Source organism: Colossoma macropomum, unplaced genomic scaffold (genome assembly GCF_904425465.1).
Source record: "Colossoma macropomum unplaced genomic scaffold, Colossoma_macropomum, whole genome shotgun sequence".
In the NCBI taxonomy this organism is placed as follows: Eukaryota; Metazoa; Chordata; class Actinopteri; order Characiformes; family Serrasalmidae; genus Colossoma; species Colossoma macropomum.
This window is the reverse complement of record NW_023494794.1, coordinates 16,763,224-16,783,657: the sequence shown is the minus strand read 5'-3', so window position 1 is coordinate 16,783,657 and position 20,434 is coordinate 16,763,224. Positions and strand designations below refer to the sequence as shown.

General features: G+C 38.4%; 1 protein-coding gene across 1 annotated transcript in view; it reads right to left on the bottom strand.

Moving 5' to 3' along the window:
• Window positions 1-215: 215 nt before the first annotated feature.
• cita (citron rho-interacting serine/threonine kinase a) overlaps window positions 216-20,434 on the bottom strand; it is a 155,375-nt gene continuing 135,156 nt past the window's right edge. The window contains exons 38-47 of the mRNA XM_036580388.1: window positions 16,745-16,825; window positions 16,215-16,350; window positions 15,300-15,439; window positions 12,102-12,303; window positions 11,847-11,975; window positions 10,683-10,763; window positions 10,401-10,479; window positions 10,116-10,295; window positions 5,029-5,359; window positions 216-1,889 (exon numbers count right to left, since the gene is read on the bottom strand). Coding sequence (XP_036436281.1) covers window positions 1,866-1,889; window positions 5,029-5,359; window positions 10,116-10,295; window positions 10,401-10,479; window positions 10,683-10,763; window positions 11,847-11,975; window positions 12,102-12,303; window positions 15,300-15,439; window positions 16,215-16,350; window positions 16,745-16,825 — 1,383 coding nt within the window. The 3' untranslated portion in view covers window positions 216-1,865. The remainder of the gene's footprint in view (window positions 1,890-5,028; window positions 5,360-10,115; window positions 10,296-10,400; window positions 10,480-10,682; window positions 10,764-11,846; window positions 11,976-12,101; window positions 12,304-15,299; window positions 15,440-16,214; window positions 16,351-16,744; window positions 16,826-20,434) is intronic.

The following is a 20,434-nucleotide window of genomic DNA, read 5'->3' as shown; positions in this document are numbered from 1 at the left end:
ATAACAAACAATGGCTAGTTGGGGTCATGGCAAAATGTTAAAATAAAATACCGCTGGTCCATGGATTTGTCGAGATTTTGATATGGCCCTTTTTAGTGCTCGAGTTTGACACCCCTGGTTTAAGTGTTTCAAAAGGCGTTTGAAGAAGAGCACTGTTCTCACCTCACAGCTGGTATAACACAACAGAAGACAAATGACAGGCAGCAAACCCCAAAGAAAGATAGAGCTTCTTTTATTAGTAGTTATAGTTAATGTGATTTGACATAAAAAAAAAAGTAAAAACTACAAGGAATGCTAGTTCTCTGGGCAGCAGTTCTCAGACATCAGCGTTAGGAGCACAATGGAGTGCAAGTAAGGAAAACGAAGAGGCAGAAACATAACGAACGACTGTTATGGTTGGTTTCCTCACATAGTTTTACATGCTACAGAGTGACACTGCACTTCACGAATGGCTATCATAGTGTTTCATGTTTGACCCAGCACTGTTTGAACGGTATAACTGAGAAGTCACTATGGATAATCTGCTCTTTTGCAGGCCACTCGTTGAACATGGCACTTCAGTGTACCATTCATTCGAATAGAAAGACTACTCTGTTCATATTTCTGCTAGTTCATTCATTCGGATCCTGAGGGTCAAAGGTCACGCTGGCTCAAGTAATAGGCCAGGGACCATCCAAATACGACAGGCGGCTTAGCAGACCGCAGCCACTCGTTACGTTTTCCTGTGCCGCATGTATTAAAAAAAGCAAACAATCCTTGTCATAATGCTTAATCGTCTTCTGGAGCTCCAAAAAAAACAGTAAAACCCTCTATAGATACATATCTTACAACCTGGATGGAGCTTGTATGGTAGCAAAACACGGTAGAAATGTTCAAGTTATACAATTCCGTAGCCAATACGTAAATTTGCTTGACAAGATGATCACGTACACCAGCCGGTTTCCAAGCAAAAATGTTGCACTTCGAAGCATATGCATGGACGTCGTATGTGGTCCACATATTTAGTTTAGACATTCAAGAAGGCGTTTACAAACGAGTGTCTCGCTTTTCTTCGTTAACAAAAATAGACGTGGCTTAACCAGCCTTAGTATTCCCTTTTACAGTGTTAAAAAGAAAAAAAAAGACAAAAGAAAAGAAAGAAAGAACAGCTTATATACAAGTGTCAAATGACATCCTGAAGTATTACAAATTCCCTGTTCCTTCAACAGGGCTAGAGGCTGTTTGCCGGACATTGTGGGTAGTGCAGTGAGAGAAGGATATAAAGACAGACATCAGAGACTGTGCAGAACCTGGTTTCCAAAAAGCACTGCAGTGTTAGGATCACCTTAAGGATGAACATACTAAGTGATACTCACTCCACCATCTCAAGATGATCTTTGTGCTGCTGTGCTTTCTGGCAACCCGCTTCAGGTTGAGAAGATGAAAGAGAGGGAAGAAAAAGGACAGGAAAACCAGACGGACGGAAACGAAGAACAAAGGGGCGTATACGTTGTATTCGTAAATTTGTTAATTTGGGACAACTGCATTTTATCCAGTATCCATGTTAAATCAGGAATGTTCAATCATGTAACCGAGCAACCCTTCCCCATTAGTTTAGAAGTGTTAGTATTACTACACACTGCTGGCCAGATGAGCGCTAATAATTCAATAATAACTGGTGTTATTCTTTCAGTAAGGCCTTCTACAGTGAGATATTGTGCTGTAGTTGCTATGCTGTGCAGGGATTTCACTGGTTGCCTCTTTGTATTGGGGGTTTGTTGACCAGGTCACATGACTTACTTCGTCCTTATTGATATGATAGATTAATTGTCCTGTAGTGTGTGGGCTGTGTTCTTCTCCTCTGACTGGTGCAGAGCTCAAGTCACTCACACGGATGATTGATCCCATACCTATGCGCACACAGAAACACAAACGTAAGTACTCAAAGCAGTTTATGTCCTAAAATATCTGCAAAATCACACTGGTAAGATGTAAATAAAGTTATTCAGAGTGGTGTGATGCAAAATATTCCATTCTGTCATTCACAGTGGTGGTGATAAGTACCAGACAAGTGTTTTATGCTTCTACAAGCTGCCCTCATTGAAAGCTTTTTCATAAAATGGTTATAAAAACGCTTGATGCCTGAAACTATTTGATTTGCAATAGTTTTGAGACAACTGGCCTAAAACATTTTTATAATCCATCTAATCAACCTTTACTTTCACTTGGAAAAACACTGAGGATGACCCTCTTTTACAATGTAGCCAGGCATGCATGTATAAATACATTGTATGACCAAAAGTATGTGGAAACCTCCTAAATTTTTAAGTTTGTGAGTTTTTAAGGTGTTGCAGCCACACTAATTGCTAACAGGTGTATAAAGTCAAGCACACAGCCAAACAATCTTCATACACAAACACTGGCAACAGAATGGGTCACACTAAACAGCTCAGTGACTTTATACATGGAAGGGTGGGTCTGCCCTGCTAGATCCACCCTAGTCAACTGTAAGTACTATTATTGTGAAATAGACTCTAGGAGCAACAACAGCTCAGCCTCAGAGCGGTAGACCACACAAACATAGAGTGGGGCTGCCAAATGCTAAAGTGTGTAGTGCATAAAAATCATGTATCCTCGGTTGCATCAATCACTTGAGTGTTTAAAACTGCCTCTGGAAGCAACATCAGCACAAGAACTGTGCGTGTGGAGCTTCATGTAATGGGTTTCATGGCTAAACAGCTGCAGCCGCTGGACTCTTTTCTCTGGAGTGATGATTCAAGTTACACTATCTGGCAGTCTGAAAATTGAAGCTGGGTTTGGCGGATGCCAGGGGAACACTATCTGTTTGGTGGAGGTGGGATAATGGGCTGGGGCTGTTTTTCAGGGTTTGGTCTCAGCTCCCCTCCTAGTTCCAGTGAAGGACAATGTTAATGCTACAGCATACAAAGACATTTTAGACAACTATATGCTTCCAACTTTGTAGCAGCAGTTTGGGTAAGACCCTTTCCTGTTCTAGCATTACTCTGGCCCTGTGCACAAAATGAGCTCCATAAAGACACAGTTTGATGAGTGTGGTGTGGAGGAAATCCAGTGGCTGCACAGAGCCCTGACCTCAACCCCAATGAACACCTCTGGAACAAACTGGAACGTCGATGGTTAGCCAGGCCTTCTTGTCCAACATCTTTGCCTGACCTCACAAATACTCTTTTAACTGAATGGGCAAAAATTCCCACAGACACACTCCAGAACAGTGGAGGATGTTATAGCAGCAAAAGGGGGCAACTCCATATTATTGCCCATGGTTTTGAAATGGGATGTCCAACCATCTCATATAGGTGTGATGATCAGGTGTTCATGTACTTTTAGCCATTTAGTGTGTAACTGAAACTGTAAAAATTAAACTGAATTAACTAATAATGAAAAAGCAAAAATAAAAGTAAGAATAAAATTGTGGAAAAAAATATTAAAAAACAAATAAGTAAATTAAAATGAACGCTAAAACCAACTAAGATAATAAACAAATACCCCCTCTGCCCTTTTTAAAGATTATTTTACCATTCTCAACATTACACATAAAAACTACAAGATACATCCAGTCCACTCATGGTTTTGTATAGGAAATAAAATGGCTCAATTTGCACTGCAGACATAGCAATTCCTGGTTTCTATCACCACTCACTGTAAAGAGTCAGTATGTTTCTCTACTATGAACCATCTCACATCAAACCACTGTTAATGACTGACTAAGCCAAAACTTTGAAAAATTCCTCAAGTTAGCATGAAAATCATTAGACTTAAAATCCCCATGACATGGTCAGAAAACTAAACTGACAGCCATGTTGCATTCAAATTAGTGAAATTAGCATTTGTTTATTTGCACTTACTTATTAGTATGTTACTGTCTCGTCTTGTTTGTGTGCATCACCCCTCATTTTAATTTCCAACGCTGATTTTATGAAATCCGTTTAACTATTTGACAGATAAATGACCCTGACAAACAATGCCTACACAGCTACACATCTGCCCCATCCTCTTCTAATGCTCCATGTTTTTTGCTCCATGTTTACATCATTTGCACACCAAACGTGATATTTTTGGACAACAAAAATGTGATATTTTATTCGCCTTTGTTTGATTTTTGCCAACTTTTGATGGTGACTTTGATGGTCAGCTTCTCAATGTAGTAATGAAGCTCTTTAAGCTACTTTCACTTTTCCAAAATGGAAAGTAGCCCAATTCCACCATTTGTCCATTCTGTGGGCAGCAAAGAATCAGATCCTATTTGCACTTAATGGCATTCAACCTGTTCATTTTGAACTTTGTCTCGTGTGGAGCTGCATCTCCAAATGAGAATGCGAATAATTCACATTATTACGTTGTTTTTTATGCGTCGCATTTGGTGTGTGATGGACTTTAGAATTAAACACAGTATTTTTGGTTGAGCTCTCTTCTGTTCGGTTTCCTTGTATTGTGCCTCATTTAAATAGCAGTCCAAGCTGACATTTTTCAGTTTGAAAATCAAAATATGTAATTTAAACAGGGGTGTTAAAATTGCATATAATTGTTAACACTATTTGAACTGGAAGTGAATGAAATAAATGTTTTGACACTTTAAGTGTTTACATACTAGGTCAAACTGCTGTGAATTTTTAGAAAAGGTTCCCAGGATATAGGGTCTTTAATTCATCTAATATTGCTGTTTATTCATGCTGTAGTCTAACCATTACTTCTGATTCCCCATGGAGTAAAACGTGCAGGTAGATTTGTATAGCCAGATAAAACTAACTACTGAGGTAGCTAACTTTAACGTATTCATACATTAGGCCTATTTCAACGTGAAGGGATTTTTATAAAAATTCTTTTTCTGAACATAATTAATTAATTACTCCATTTTGCCACCTGGCTGTTGCAAAATACACTCAAAACAAGTTTTAATACCAATTAAAGGATATAAATGCTGAGAATTCCACTTAATTACAAATTTAAAGATATAATTCCCATATTGTTAACACTTGTAATTGTTAATCCCAATTTAACCCTGGGTCATACCTTGTTAACCCCATTGATAGGCGTGCGTGCTGAGCCTGTGTGAAGCCTCTGGCGAGGCTCCTCGAATGCCCGGCCAGGTGACCTCTCTCTCCGCAGGTCCATTACCCTGCCGGGCGAGCGGTCCAGCCGGGGGTCCATGGCCCGCCCAGGTGACCTCTCCAGCCTCTGCTCCACCAGCCGACCAGGAGATTTGTCCCTGCGGAACTCAGTGCGGGCCTCGCGGTAGCGGTGGGGCGTTCCAGGCTGGTGCAGGCTCTCCTGTGACACAGGACCAGCCGCCAGCCGCTTAGAGATGTGCTCATTGTAGGAAGGAGGACCACGTTTGTTAGGGCTGTGGGGAGGACACAGCAGAGTACAATAAGTAGGAGGGTCAAGAACATAAAAGCATACATTACTGCACAAAAGTCAGAGACCACCTTTCCTTTGTTTAATTCCAGTTAAAACAGCCATTAAGTAAAAGTTATATAACTTTTAAGGAGATATTTCTGGGGAGATATGAGAAAATAGCTGAATAAGAAATGGGAAAGTCAAAGGAAAATAAGGGTAAAAACAGGAATTGAAAAGATACACAGAAAATGTGACTTCTATAACTGTGCAAGACCTGGTAGACTACCAGAAATGTCACCATCAGATACACGACTTAAACCTTTCATCAAAAGAGGAGAGAATTGAGCTCCACTCTTGCTTCAGATCTGAAAAATCCACAGGTGTTTCTGTCCATCCTTCCACTGAAGAATTTTATTTACATTGAGAAGACAATGCTATGGATCTGAAAGGATTTGTAGCAGTCAAAAAGCAATTACAGAGAAAATCATTAAAAGAGCATCATTAAATTCGACTGCGGTTACGTGGATTGTGAAAAGCAGAAAATGCAACCAACTTCTAAGACTGAACTTTGGAAGTGTGGAAAACCATCCTTGCAGATCTTCTCTGAAAAAAACTAAGTCTCCTAAAAAGAATAGCGGCTATAATAAAGGCAAATTTATAGTTGAGGCTCCAGTTTAATTTTCTGTTAAATGTGTTTTTCCCCCCCGACACAGCAAAATATAAATAACTTCACTTAATAGCCATTTTTACTGGAAATAAAATCACATGAAAGGTGATCTTTTCAACTTGGAGTTGCATAACTTACAACATCCACAACGTTTTTGTATATTTTGCAATCAAGTATCAGTAACCTGTGCCCATACATTTTCTGCATTTGCACACACTGTTGAAAAGCATATTTAAACGTTAATACGTAATTTATTTAATTTCTTATTCTAAAGTACACAACTCAGAATTCCCAACAAAGTAAATTAGTATTCGAGTCCTAATGTATATTTGAATAACCACACCCATGCCTAGATTAAAGTAAGTGTTGTTCATTGAATAGAGAAGAAAGGTGTGCTTGTGAATAAATTGAATGTTCATCACCAAAAATGCTGTAGTGGACTGCATTTCCCATCTTCCACTTTGTGCAAATATTAGTAGCCATTAATTAGTACCACAGTGCAACAAATCAAATCAGAAATCTGGTAGTGACTTACCCTTTCAGCAACAGAAATATACTCAGAGTAGTGCTGTCATAACACTTAGGGCTGAATGATTGTTAAGTTTTTTTCTTTAAATAATAGCTGTGTTGTATGAGCTTTAGGGAAAATCTGCATTCTGTGCTCACACCATTCACACATATGGCTGATGCCACACTTGTCTGTGCACTTTCAGGGCTATGATGTATTGGACAGACAGAAAAAGCACGTCTGCATGAGAAATGAAAAATTATATCCTCCTGATAGGATGGCAAAGACATTGCACGGATTCACAACGTACACTAGCGTTCAAAAGTTTGGAATAAATGTTTTCAACAATATAAAACCAATTTGTTAGCAAACGTGTATAAAATGCTACAAATATGTTAGTCCTGTGGAACTTCAAACGATTTTCAAATCATTAATAGGACACTACACTTGTAAAAATGGTTCTTCAAGAGGTCTCTACTAAAGACAATGGTTCTAGTGGTATGGTTCTTCAAAGAACTCTTTAATAATAGTTCTATATGGCACCAAAAAGGGTTCCACTATTCTAACGAGACACCCCTTTTCAGTACAATATAAAGAGTCCAGAATGATAAACAGAGCTGTAGAAGAGAAAGATGTATAACTTTGAGAATTAATATTAATATTCAGAATTCATTATACCAAGATAAAATCACAAGGCAGATAACTTGACAACAAAAATTCATATTCATATATATTTACAATTTATTATTTATCATTTATTCACTTCTTGAAATTTCAAATAAAGTTTTTGAAAACACCTTTAAACAAACTATTTGTAAAAATTTAAATCCATATTTTGTAAGATATTACTGTATGTTAAAAATAAAATATATTAATACAGCACGTGATCCCAAACTTCTGAACGGCCATGTACACAAAGCTACCAACAGGTGGCAGCACCACATAGCATCCTATTGTTTACTTTATTTAACACATTTCAATTAATCACAGCTATCCATACTGTGTATGATTGCAGTTATATTGATTTTAAAAATGAGTAATACCCTCCTCACTTCTTGGAGCAAATGAAAAAAGCAGTCTTCCCCCTGTAAAGAACAGGATGTACTGTGAGCAGCACGCACATATCACTGTCACCAACTGTTACACCCACAGTGCTGGTCACAGAGAAATGAACCACACCCTCTAAAACCTGCTCGCTCCTTCTGTATTGAATCTCCACCACTACACCCCCACCAGCATTGAGTTTAGATGCCTTCATGCACCTTACACACAGTGACTGAATGTGAGCTCTCAGAACCAACAGCTTCAGGTTAAAGGGGCACTCCAGCCAAAATAAAAAACATACCTAAAAGTTTACCCCACATTGTAAACAGAGCCTACTTGCCTCCTACTGCAGTGCCACAATAGTCTCTAGAGTAAGATTTTACAATTTAAAGAGGAAAAACACCTTCTGATGATGTATGCTGAAGGTGGGAGAATCTTTTGAAAAACTACAACTGCTTTGGGGCAGATACTTCAGGGCAGCCTGTTTGAAATGTTTTTCCTTCTTTTAGTTGGCTAAATCAGAAAGAAGCCATATAACTGACATCTCTGCCAAGAAGCCGAATATGATCTGTATTTATTAGCTTTTTTTATCAGCGGCTTCACTATTAGTCAAAATTCTTTTTCCCAGTAGTAGTTTTTGCATAAGGCATGCTGGGTACTGTAGTGCGAGAACACTGATGGACAAAAGGATCCAAAATCATGAATTCTGTCAAAATCAGGAGGCTGAGGGATGCAATGCTGCATCAAAGAATATTACATAACAAATGACATATGAAAGTTTTAGGCCAGAGTGCCCCATTATGTGTGCCTACACATTAGGCTGACGCAGTGTCAAAAACACTGAGTTCAATGTATTTCAGTTTTCTAGCTCTGACTGACTACAAAACATCCCTAGAAAACATGCAGAGAAAATATGCTCTGTCTTGCATTGAAACCAATTTTTAACTTGCTGCAAATGATTCTGAAATAGAGATACGTCAACCAATGGAAACATGGATGGGCTGGTAAAGACGAAGTTCGATTTCAAACTGTACTGTCAAACTCCCCCCTGCACACGCATCCTAGGACAAGGTCTGTATGCGTATGCGTCTATTGCTATGTCCATGCATTGCATAGTGCGTAGGCACACTAAGTGCTTTGAATAAGGGTGTAATACCGGTGACTGCCAACCAATCCATGCCAATTTATTACTCTGCTGGCTACCACCATCCCAGACATGCACCAACATCATTAGCAACAACAAATTGGTCATGCCTTTAAACCACAGTTTGGCAAAAAAATAATTTTAATAATTTTCCTCTTACCCAACTAAGAAGATGTGCAGTATTTTTGACATCTTTAGTTGTGTGTTCAGTGACAGGAAACTTTAACTTAGGACTGCACAACCAATCATATTTTTAAACTCATATCATTATGAGTTTCTGTGACAGAAACTTTGTAAAGGGCTGCAATGACAAGACAGATCAAATTGCATTACGTGTGTGCAGCACAAAAGTGACAACATTAAATTGGCGAGAATGTAGTGTTATGAGTCGTGTTTTCTTGGACCAGGTTTTGAACCCGTCTTCTACAAATAAACAAAGCGACTGACATAACCAAGCTGATACAGAGCCAATTATAAAACCCACATAAGTCTATAGCTCTTTAACCATTAACAACAAACCTGTAAAAAAAATTGTAAACATCATATTTATTCTCATTAAAATGTGTGAAGCAGTAATGGTTACAGTCACAACAAATCTGCATCATCATAAAGAGTTTTCTAAGTGATTAAATATACACTGATCAGCCACTTCATTAAGCACACCTCCTTGTATCCACACTCATTGTTAATTTTTTCAGTTCCACTTATCATATAGGAGCACTTTGCAGTTCTACAATTATTTGGATTATTGTCAGCACTGCAGTGACACTGATGTGGTGGTGGTGTGTTAGTGTGTGTTGCGCTGGTATGAGTGGATCAGACACAGCAGTGCTGCTGGAGTCTTATGTACATACATAGAGAAATGTATTCATTTTTGTAGGTGTATACAAAAACTGTTCAGGGAATGCTGACTTTGACTTTTTCCTAACAGCATTGCAGTAGACAATACATGTGCTTGTAGTTGTGATGTAAGTAGCTGTTAGTGTTTTGTAACTTTGTTTTGCACAATAATTATGTACATCAGTAAGTGTAATTTATAATTTTGTTTTGTTGCACACAAACAAATAATAAAACAAATAAGGGTGTATATTTGTTGCACACCCAGGATCAGAGACACTATTCTAATAATAATTTATTTTAACTGTTTTGAAGCAGAAAGTCCTGCCTATACAATGTTCCTGGGAGTGTGTCCCTCAGAAAGGCCCCTGCAGCAAGTTAAATGTGTTTTCTGTTTGGATACCAAAACATGTTTAGTCTGACCAACTACATTTGGGTTAAGGGGAAAATGTACTAAATAAGATTTTTTTGCCAAATTGCTGCCTTTAGTAAAAGGTATCTATGTTTCTGAGGAACATGTGAATGTGCCCTTCAGTGCACACTGTGAAATGGCAGCTGACCTGCGGGTGGAGCCGTTTCTTTGTGGCTCGGAGGCAGAGCCTTCCTGCACCAGGTTGCCCTTGCAGCAGATGACCCTCAGCTTGTTTTGGTAGGAAGAGGCCAGGTAGACAGCGCCAGATGAAATGGCAGGACCCAGGTACCTTGGGTTAGGGATGTCCAGGTGGGCGTAGGAGTGAGGCCTACAAAAAAGTACATATATACACACTTGCGCACAGAACGTATTATATGTCCAGTTTTTAAGTATATAATATAATAGATTAATGAAGAATGACTCTCTATCTTACCCCAAAGCAGAGTGGCTCTGGACCTCGATCACATCCAAAGAGTTGAAGTAAGTCACAAACAGGTAAGGCTCTCTGTAGGCTAAAGTGAAAGATTACATTTTAACATACATACAGACTGATGGTTCTAAAGTTTAAAAAAGAAGTGAAGTCTACAAAAGAAACACTATGACTATACAGCACACTGTAAACAAGCAAATAGAGTCTATTGAAGAGGATCTAAAGGATGCTAAGGTGTGAAGTGTGTGCTTCTATGTCAAGGTGAACAGCGACACCAAGACTTACCAAAAGACAGTGGCAGCCTGCTCCATTTGATATCATCACTGCGACTTCTGCGGCCGTATGCGTCCACAAACACTCCAAACTCTGATAAGGCAATAACAATATAGGGGAATTCCACTGATTTTTGTATAATTCTGTATACGTTTTTGAATAAGTCTGTATAATTCTATCATTAAGATGTAAACAAAGTCATTGAGAGAGGTTTGATGGCAAATACGCCATTAATTTAATAAGTCAGAATCAGTCAGTCTGTTCACAAAGGTGGTGATAAAAACCAGACATCTGAAGTGTTTGATACCTCTAAAAGCCTCCTTAGTGAAAGTTGCAAAGATACTCTCTGACATCTGAGACATTGTTCTTACACAGTTATGTGAATAAGTTTAAAATATATTTTTCACTTAATAGATTCATGGTAGAGAGATAAAATAGTACCCAAAGACTTTTTTTTTCCAGAATTGCCACTATTTTACTATTATCCTCATTACATATAAAAACTCAGAAGACACATGAAGATGTAACGATAGTTAACCCAGGTTCCTATCGCCATTACTGTAAAGAACAATTAGGTTTCTCTGTAATGAACCATTTTACACCAAACCACTCTGAATTGCTTTGTTTACATCTAAACCACTCACTTATGTACAAACCTATTTGTTAACAAACAAAGTCTATATAACATCAAATGTTTATCTTGGGTAATTTGGTCCCCAGAAAGAGCTAAATAACCACTACCATTCAAGTCTGGAACCAATTTGGCAGATGAATGTATAAATTTAACCTAATACGTTAGTTATGTGCAATTTCACAGGTTTCAAATTATTAGTAGGGCACCCGAAAGTTGTAAATAAAAACTGACACATTTTTGATGAGTCCAGAATGATGAACTTATTTCAAGAATAATATTTAAATAGTACTTAAAAAAATGGAATCTCAAGGCAAAATGAAAGCAAATAGATACGATTACAGTATATCATTCATCATACTACTTATCGTTTGCAGAATTCTTGAAAAAGAATGTTTAAAAATACATTGACGGACAGTCTAAGTTATTATTGTATATAAAATAACACACTGTCAGTATGGCAAGTGGTTCCAAACTTTTGAACAGTAGGCACTAGACATACACACACCCACAGACACACGTTCAGTGAGGTGTAGCTTGTGTACCATGGAAACAGAGAAGGTACTCGTCCTTCTGTGGGGCGCAGGAGACCTGGATGATGGAGATGGGGAAGCTGTGAGAGGAGGCGGCGAACACAGCCGAGGCCAGAGTCACATCATTCTTATCCAGGAACTCTGCGCGCGCACACACAGACGATCAATAAAGTGACTAAACCAGACAAGCCACGACAAGCTCAATCCATCCAGGTGTGAAGACTGTATATGTGTGAGTGAGAGTGAGACTGACACTGTTGGTCTTACCCTCCAGCACATACTGCTTCATCTCGATCTCGTAGAACTTGTTGGTGCCGATGATGATGCTGTAGCCTGTGAAGTGAATACAGCTGCAGGGCTCTGAGGTCTCTATCTCCTTCCTAATGCAGAACTTGCTGAGGCTTTCGTTGTAGCGCAGGATGGTGATCTTATTGGGCATTGCAGCACAAATGCACATCGTATTTTCAATCTACAGAATTACACACAAACAACCAATACTGCATTAACCAGTAAAAACCACCAGTGTTTCCAAAACAAGATACATACAGAATCCACAGAATATTTATCAGAGGGGAATCCTCGGGCCTTCTAGGCCTTCAGAGAATACCTAATGATTACTAGGAACTAATAAAAAATATGTTTGTAATTTTTTGTTCATTTTTATTTAACAGAATAGTGCTTGTATTTAAAGTCTGCAAATATAATAGTGCTACTCTTGTTTCATTGTTAAGTTCTAGATGGACACAAAATGGTTAAATTCTTCAAATGGCAAATGGAAAATGGGCCAATCAGGAAATTCTTTTCTCCATGATATCTAGGTATAGTTCACTCCAACTCTCGACTCCTGCACCTGCTCCTGCACGATCCCTTGACTTCATTCAATTTTAAACGGTGATAAAGCCGGTGATTAAGTAACAGATATCACCGGCTCTGGCATTGTCCTGGTTAAATTGACTCCAGCTGCAGGAGTCAAGAGTTGGAGCAAACTCATCTTGGTTTCAACACATCTTACCATCAGAATTCACATAATTTCACATTTCATATAATGAGGCTGCTGAATGTAACTCTGAGTTACGGACTGAGAAAATCATTACCATGGTGTGCGAAAACACACCATAATATATCATAAATAGCCAGTTAACCAGATTTAAGTAGTAAGAAGTAAAGTTTTTATTCAGAAGCAGCTGAATGTTTTCTTATTCTTCTTTTCATGAGGCTGAAGTTCAAATTTTCTGTTCTACCTTAAATGATGTAGGAGTTACCTTAAAGGGTGTAAAGACACAAAAACATAACTGCAGCACCATTTAAGGTGGAATGGAAAATGTGAGCAAGAAGCTGGCAAAAAACAAGCCATGCCATTTTCCACAACGTTCTGTGAAAAATATTGTTTACTTTTGTTTTTTGTTTTTGTTCCTTGTACGATTTTAAACTGTTGTTTGCTGCAGCCCTCATCATGAAGAAAATTAAGAGTCTGGTTTTCTGTTGCAGAGTTAGGATGCAGAGCTGTGCAGTATACAGACAGACATATCAAAAACATTTCTGTGGCAGCAGCTGGTGAGCAGTGCTGGACTATCATAAAGCTGGTAAACAAACTTGCGCTACTCAATTTCAACATACAATTCTGACAAAATGTCCTTTTCGCAAATTACAGCAAAAAAAGACAGTGTACAGAGCTTACAACAAGCATTTTGACTCTCAGAGTCATTGGCCAAGAGTTGACTCCAGCTCCTAGACATGTTGGGGTCAAAAAATTCACTCTTCATAAATCTACTCCATCACTATCCTGTCCTGGCAAAGGAGCAGTAGCAGTCTTCATGGATTTGTTTCATAACTAATTTCATAATTCTGCAGTGGTGTATATGCTTCTATGTCAAGAATGAATACATGGAAACTGATTTAGCTACCTCTCCAGGGTCTAAATTATAACAAAAGGCTGTGATTAGTATAGTAACATATCTATAAGACTCCAAGATGATTTCTACTTGCAGACCCACTGTCCAAATTTTCTACAGTAACTAAGAAACATTTGTAGAATCAGGAAAATGTACATTTTCTCATGAGAGTGTGAAAAGAAAAAAACCCACTTGTGATCATTCTAAAAAATTGTGGTTGACAAATCAAAATATTGTTCCACTTTAAATTTTGTTGCACTTATTGGTCACATCCTCACTGCTTATACAGCAAGATAAAGGAAAAATTCCAACTTCATCTCAAGCTCAAATAGAAGCACTCGCTACTGTTACTGTTTACCTGTTATTAGGTTTTTGTTGTCGTAAGATCCATAATGTGTTTTAATTAAGGTGTTTCTCCTTTCTGATATTATTTGTTAGCCTTATGATACTAATGGTAGGGTGCAAGGGTGACATTTCACAGTGTGTGCTTGTTTCAAGCTCTTGCACATGTGCCCTTCAACAGCAGGTGTCTGTCAGGGACAGATCAGTCAGTTAGTCAGTCAGTTAGAGACACTGTCCCTTTTTTGTGCAGAAACGAGTGCAGAATTCACTGTCCTGAGTAACATACAAACTACTCCACATCTGATTATGGAAACTGTAGCAGGGAGAGGAAACGAGCGGTGGTGTGTGCGCAATTGATGAATCAGCTTTAGCGTGTGGAGACAAGCTCCTGTGCATGAGTACCTTATTTACATATGATTTTGCCCTCATACATATAATTTATACAAAGCATGCCCTCATTCTTGCGTATGTTTCAGTCGTGAGCCAATGAAACAAAAGTATTCAGCAGCTCATGAGACAATAATTGTCCTCACAAGTGGAGTTTGGGGTCAAGCAGGATGTAAACACCCTTACAGTGTTAAAGTGATCAAAAGGAATAATATGTGAAACTAATAAAATGGCAAAGCTTGTTTTAGATGGTATGGTGAGGTGTTTGTGTAGAGTGATTATTTTTCTAAAACACTGGCTGCTCAATAATATTGCAGCATATGGGGGGCCTCTATTGCAGGTATTCTACTCTAGGAAAGCTATATTTTGTATTTTTAGGGAGGTAGTTACTTACTGTATCAGTATAAACAGAATGTATAGTCACAGCCTTTGTTTATATCAGTGGGAATGCAAAAAATAATTACATCCATTGTGCAAAGTTAGCAGTATTATCATTGTTCATTTCTATTTTATACTGTTATTGCTGATATTAATGATGTTATTGACAATTATTTTTATGATTCAATTGTAAATCAAACATTTTTCAGGCTGTTAAAATATTCTGCTTTATATTACACACACTTCTAGATGTGAGTTTCTACAGATACACAAAGATGCAACTGAGGAATAACAAAACTATCTGTAAAATTTGTGTACACTCATTTTATGATCTGACTTTGATAATAAGGGCCACTGACATTCACAGGCTGACCCACTTAGTCCAGCAAAAAGTTATTTCGGCTGCTTACATGATGCAGAGTTTCAGGCTACATCTCAAGGCCATGTAGATGTTTTGGGTGTGTACCTTGCCAGAGGCAAAGAGATGGCAGCCCTTCACTGTCTCAAAAATATAGGGGCTGAGCTCAGGCTGGGCAGGCAGGTGAGACTGAGACAGAGACTGCTTCACTCTCTTAATCTCCACCAGACACAAAGCACGCTCCTCTCCTACAAAACACACACAGAAAAAGACCAAAGCGTTGTCAGTTTTGAACATTTAAAGACTCACAGACTTTACAGTTACAGAAAACAGTTACATGAAAAGACCAAAGTGCTGTCAGTCATGAAAGTTTTGCGGCTCAGTAGGGATGTCTCAATACAATCTAAAACGGGGTTCTTAACCTTTTTCACAATGCAACCTTTATTGGGGTTAAAAGTACTTTGCAACCCTCCCTTTGCCAACTCACACCCCCTTCCAGCTCTTCTTCCCCACATGCACCAGTATACACACTGAAGAAATTACAGAATAATAATCAAAAGCTAGTTCTACTCAATTACTGGGCCTACATGCTGGGCATACACTACATGACTAATAATCCTAATACATTCCTAAGATGGAGAGCATCACAAACTTATCATCAGTCTTGTCTTTTTAAGTCAGAGAGAGAGTTTTACACACAATGAGTTTTGGCTATGAAAGAATCCCAGAGCTCCCCTATTATCACGTTACACAAACAGAGCTAAACTTAAACTTATACTTAAACATATACATATACTAATCAAAGTAAATGATGAGTAAAAAGAGGCTGTGTTCAACACGGCCAATGCATTTTTGACCAAAAAGCAAAAGAGCATATACCAACACAATAAAATTTAAATGTAACACTGGGCACATTATAAACATTATTTTACTGTAGCATTAATTGGCAGACTAGAACATCACATCTATCAGTGTTTGTATTAATAACTAATGCTAACTGTGTGAATGTATTATGCAACTAACCCGTGATCATGAGCAGTTTGTCGAGCTCTTTAAGAATCTGGATCTGGAAGACGGAGGTGAGGCCCGGGATGTGAGTCAGAGAGTTCTTTATCACATTCAGAGCATACAGACCCTCCTCTGAACCCACCATTACAATCTGAAACACACACACACACACACACACGCACACAGTGTTAGGCCACCTTTTCTCACTATCATTTACATAATGCTCTGACTAAATTACAAAAACTGCAATACATACAGTCATATAAAAAGAGATGAACACCCTGGTCAAATTATATTTTGCTGATCTTCAACGTGAAAAGTTAATATATCTTCTACAGGGAACAAACCAATATATGCCATTTTTTTGCAAATTTTAGTGCGCAATTTCTATTTATTTGTAGAGTTTAACAAATTGGAAAAAAGATAAGACATGTAATGTATATAAGTGTGTTCCCTCTGTAGGGGATGTGTTAACTTATTTTCACTTAGGAAATTCAAGAAAACGCCATTTGGCTGGGGTGCCAAAACATTTGTTAATTAAATACCTGATCAGTCAGGGGTAAAGTACAGTTGATATCCAAACGGTCATCACCCTCCAGCTTCAGCAAAGAGTTACCCAGTAGTTTCTACATATCAGAGAGAGGGTGAGAGAGAGAGAGAGAGAGAGAGAGAGAGAGAGAGAGAATGAGGCAGAGAGTGGGAGAGGGAGAGAGAGCAGAGGAAGGGAAAGATGGAGGCAGGGAGAGAGGGAGGGCAGCAGAGAAAGAGGGAGAGCGTGAGAGGGAGGGAGAGAGGAGGGAGTTAGTGAGAGAGAGTGAGACAGAGAGATAAAGACAGAATGAGAGAGACAGAGAGAGAAGGAGAGGGAGAGATAAGACAGGTTTGTTTTTAGTTAATCGTGTAAAAAGAAACAGTGCAGTGTTGGGGGTAACACACTACGGGACATTACGGTAATGTGTAACAAAGTAGGGCAACACGTTACAGTTTAAATTCTTGTAATTGCATTACAGTAACTGATTTCATAAAAAAATTGTTACTTGTACGTCTTAAAGAAAAGAAATTACTGACCACTTCATTAAGTACATCTCCATGTATCTGAACACTCATCAGTTACTACAGTGTAGTAGTTCTACAATTACAGACTGTATATCTGCAGACCCCTACAGGGCCACCACAGAGCAGCTATAATTTGGGTCATATCTGGATCATTCTCAGCACTACACTGACACTGATGATGCAGTGGTGTGTTAGTGTGTGATGCGCTGATACGAGTTAATTAGATACAGCAGTGCACCCCTGGGGAGTCCTGGCCATTGAAGAACAGGGTACATGTGCACCTATATGATAAGTGGAGCTGATAGTGGTACAAAGAGTGTAAAACCAAAGAGGTTTTTACAGAGCATTGTAGAAGTAAAGAAATTAGTGATGAAAGAATGAGCAATGTAATCCTATTACATATTTAGGGAAATAATTTGTAACTTGATTGATTACTTTTTTTGAGTAACCCAACACTGCTTATATATGTTTTTAGCTGTAAAGCATCTGGCCTGTACAACACACACACAAAACCAACATGAGGCATCTGCTTATAAGCAACAATGGCTGAAGCAAGCATAAAGTTAGATCCATTCACTGAGACCTGTCGGGAGAAAATAGATGGTCGCCTTCATGGGCTGAAGATGCAAGCACAACACATACATGCACACAACAAGGAGGCACAAAAACAAAGAGACATGCCATGCACGCACTAATGCAGACTCAAACTCGTGCTTTCTGTAGCTCTGCAAGTCTGTGACTGTTCACACTTGAGAGTGTGAACATGTCTTTTGAATGTATAGTATGTGTGTGTATGTGTGTGTGTGTATGTGTCTCAGAGATGGCACAATACCTGATTTTCTTTTCAGATAACAACACCAATATATTGAAACTGAGACAATATTCTTCTTAAAAAACTAGTTTAAAATGCTTTTAAATTAGCAATTTTTAACATAAGCACTTAAACCTTCAAGGCTGATGCAAAAATGTGGCTATTTCTGCCGTTTTCTCAACTCTTTTCCATTACTAATAAGATTTCTGAGTGCTACTGTTGTTTTGTTTCATCTGTAAAAGACGTGAGTCAAAAAATGTGGAGATTTTTCATTTAGCTTGTCACAAACTACCATTTTGGACACACATGAATAGAAACAGAAAAAAGATCATGCATCATTCATGCTTAATTATTACTTTTTTGTTACCGTTGTTATTGATCTGACATCATTCAACAAGAGTCTTGTTCACGTTTTATACAGTAATAGTAAAGCTCTGTGTCTACATGCTGGAACTGTTAACTGTTGTCAATAAGCATATGTATGCGATGTAACACCTCGGATAAGATTAGGCAGATTAAACGAGTAACTTTTTTTTTTAACTTAGCTTGTCAGAATCATGTGGTTAAGATGAGTATTTAAAAGTGGGCTATCATGCTCAAACCGTCCTAACACTCTACTACCCCACAGGAAGAACTACAAAACTAACATCACACCACACAATGTGAGCGTGTGCTATTTTAAGATAGATGTGTAACAGGAATGGACTGGATTCATCAATTTATTTCTCCTCTGATACCTAGCATTTTCCTCGATACTGATATCCACCGATTAGGACAGAACAATATATCTAAATATCTAAATTGTGATGTTTCGGAGTATTACTGCGATTGTGATTTAAAGTCCCAGGGAACACAGAGTAAAATATTTTAAATGTTTGTGTGATGTGATAAATATGATAAAACCTGGCTTAAAAACCACTGATCAGACCTAACTGAAAACTGTGTGGGTGTGGCTAATGAGCAGCCTGATTGGCAGCCTGCTCTGCCACTTATATAGGACTATACATTATCCAGCTTTTATGTGATGGTAAAAATTCACAGATGAACAAATGTGCAGACAGACGCATGTATGAATGAATAAACGGACAGATGAAGCAACGCGCAAAGGAATGGATGAACAGACGTGCAGACAGACGGACGGATGAGCAAATGGACGGACAAATATATGTCTGAATGAAGAAACGGATGAACAAACAATGTTGGTGTATAGATAAAAAAATGAAGGGATAACAGGCAGCTCCAGACAGGTGGTCTAGATTGCTAGCTTTTGGTTATGCTGGGTTAGCTTTACTTAGTTTCACTGACTCTGACATTGTTTTGTGTGGGCGGGGCAAGAAAAGTCAGCCTTGGGATTGGTCAGGGGAATGCTTACAGAAGCCATACCCAAAATCAGGACCGACCACCATATCCATGGCTTGAGGCTTGAATGCTGCACATAGCGCACCACCGTGCCAGTTAGTGTTGTGTCATGTACACAGCACATGGGTGTTCAGGTGGATCTGATTGTCTGATTGCAACAGATGTCTTTTAGGCCTTAACAATGCAGTGGTTTGAATTTGTATGGCACAGTATGGGCTACGTACTAAACTTAACTACTAATCATTACATTGTTTGTTCCGAGACCTCCCCATGACTGTGAATGATCCACTGCACGAAGCAGGCTTCTATTGGTGCTGAGATGTACACCATGTTCTTTTTAAACATATTTTCAACAGTGTGTTTGGTGGTAGATTCATTCTTTTGTCGTTTGCAATATACTGCCAACTCATCTACAGACAGTGGACAAGGCCTGTTATTAGGTTAAATTTTCCCAATGCAAGCTATAATAAAATTTGCAGCTCTTGCGATTTAAAAATTGTTCAATAAATAAAAAATACAAATAATAAAGTAAAAATAAAATAAAAAGAGATAAAGCTACTGCTGTGCAATATGAAAATATTTATCATGATAAATTACACCACAAAATGTCACAATGTTTTTTCTGAGCATATCATGGATATTTTCAGAACTGCACAAAACTTCCCAACTGCATGTTTGATTACAAAGACAGCATCATTAGCAGCACAGTATGTGAGGTATTGTATATAAATCACTGTATTCCTAGTTTTTAACAGTACGTTTAGGAAAGGCACTACTTTGTCATTTCAAATTTCTCAGATGTCTAAAAAAATATATATTGACATACTGTGTATCATAAAACGTCTTGAAATATTGCTATATTACATTTTTGCCATATCGCTCAGCTCTACTTTCAGCCCCTCCACCCATACTGACATGCCATCTCTAATGTATGTGTATGTGTGTGTGTGTGTGTGTGTGTGTGTGTGTGTGTTGTCCGGTGCTGTGTACAAGGAAATAAACAGGGAAA